At 67.8% G+C, this 1,477-nt stretch overlaps 1 protein-coding gene across 1 annotated transcript in view; it reads left to right on the forward strand.

The window, feature by feature from the left end:
• PANK4 (pantothenate kinase 4) overlaps positions 1-1,477 on the forward strand; it is a 10,753-nt gene that overhangs the window by 2,844 nt on the left and 6,432 nt on the right. Inside the window, exons 4-7 of the mRNA XM_029947941.1 lie at positions 208-391; positions 532-624; positions 928-1,081; positions 1,191-1,427. Coding sequence (XP_029803801.1) covers positions 208-391; positions 532-624; positions 928-1,081; positions 1,191-1,427 — 668 coding nt within the window. The remainder of the gene's footprint in view (positions 1-207; positions 392-531; positions 625-927; positions 1,082-1,190; positions 1,428-1,477) is intronic.

Consider the following 1,477-nt stretch of genomic DNA (forward strand, 5'->3'; position numbering starts at 1 on the left):
TCAGGCGGCTGTGCGGTGACGCTGGCTGCCCGCTGCCGTCTGCGCGGCGGTGGGGCAGGGGGGGGAATGGTGCTTTCCTGAGAGCTGGACCCGGAGTGGAGTGTCCCGCGGGGACCCGGTGCCAGACCGGCCTGAGCCGCCGCGCTGCAGCACAGGCGCCTTCTGTGGCCCGTGCTGTTTTCAGTGGCCGGGCTCCTTCCCTTGCAGAGTGGACAAGGAAGACGTGATGACTTGCTTGATAAAGGGCTGCAACTTTGTGCTGAAGAACATCCCGCATGAGGCCTTTGTGTATCAGAAAGATTCTGACCCCGAGTTTCGATTCCAGACCAACCACCCCAACATTTTCCCGTATCTGCTGGTCAACATCGGCTCTGGGGTGTCCATTGTGAAGGTGAGCTGGGCTTCCCAGGCCCAGGCGGTGATGGCCGGTGTGGGCTGCCGGTGGGGAGGCGGCCCAGGCTCGGCCTTCCGGTGGCGCTCTGTGTGTCTGGGGCTGTCCCTGGCACCTGCCGCCTGCCGCTGCCCTCACAGGTGGAGACGGAGGACAGGTTTGAGTGGGTTGGCGGCAGCTCCATTGGAGGCGGCACCTTCTGGGGACTCGGAGCTCTGCTCACCAAGACCAAGGTACCCGCCGCCCGGGCTCTGGCTTGTGTCCAGCCCTGTTTCCCACGCCTGCTCGGGATGGGGGTGGTGGCCGGGGTCGCTTGGTCCTGCCTGTGCCCCGGTCTCTGTGGGAGGTGGCCTGGGTGGCCAGGGCTTGCCTGGGGTGGGGGAGGGTGCAGCCTCACCCCTTCCCTGCCCCTCAACACCCGCCCCACCCCCCAGCCTCAGCTCAGCCCGCTCCCTCGAGAGGGGCTGGTTCCTGGGCTGGGGGGGACACCACCAGCTCCTGCACCGCACCCCCTGCCATCCACCCTGTCCCCCCAGAAGTTTGACGAGCTGCTGCATCTGGCCTCCAAGGGCCAGCACACGAATGTGGACATGCTGGTGCAGGACGTGTATGGCGGGGCCCACCAGACCCTGGGGCTGAGCGGCAACCTCATCGCCAGCAGCTTCGGGAAGTCGGCCACTGCCGACAAAGGTGCGCGGCCCCCCTCACATGCCCGCAGCTCCCCGCCCCCGCCCCCCCCAGCGCACGCCCGCCCCCTGCAGCCGGCCTCACCCAGGGGCTCCCTGCCCTCCCTTCCCAGAGTTCTCCAAGGAGGACATGGCCAAGAGCCTGCTGCACATGATCAGCAACGACATCGGGCAGCTCGCCTGTCTCCACGCGAAGCTGCACTGTCTGGACAGAGTGTACTTCGGCGGCTTCTTCATCCGGGGCCACCCCGCCACCATGCGCACCATCACCTACAGCATCAACTTCTTCTCCAAGGTACCCCCCCGCCCCAGGCCGGCGCCCGGGGCTTCGCTCCTCCCGTGCGCTCGGCGTGGACCCTCGGGTCCGGCTCCTCCCGGGCTCCTGCCGCCTCCCTCCTCC

Source organism: Suricata suricatta, chromosome 8, assembly GCF_006229205.1.
Source record: "Suricata suricatta isolate VVHF042 chromosome 8, meerkat_22Aug2017_6uvM2_HiC, whole genome shotgun sequence".
Taxonomy (NCBI): Eukaryota; Metazoa; Chordata; class Mammalia; order Carnivora; family Herpestidae; genus Suricata; species Suricata suricatta.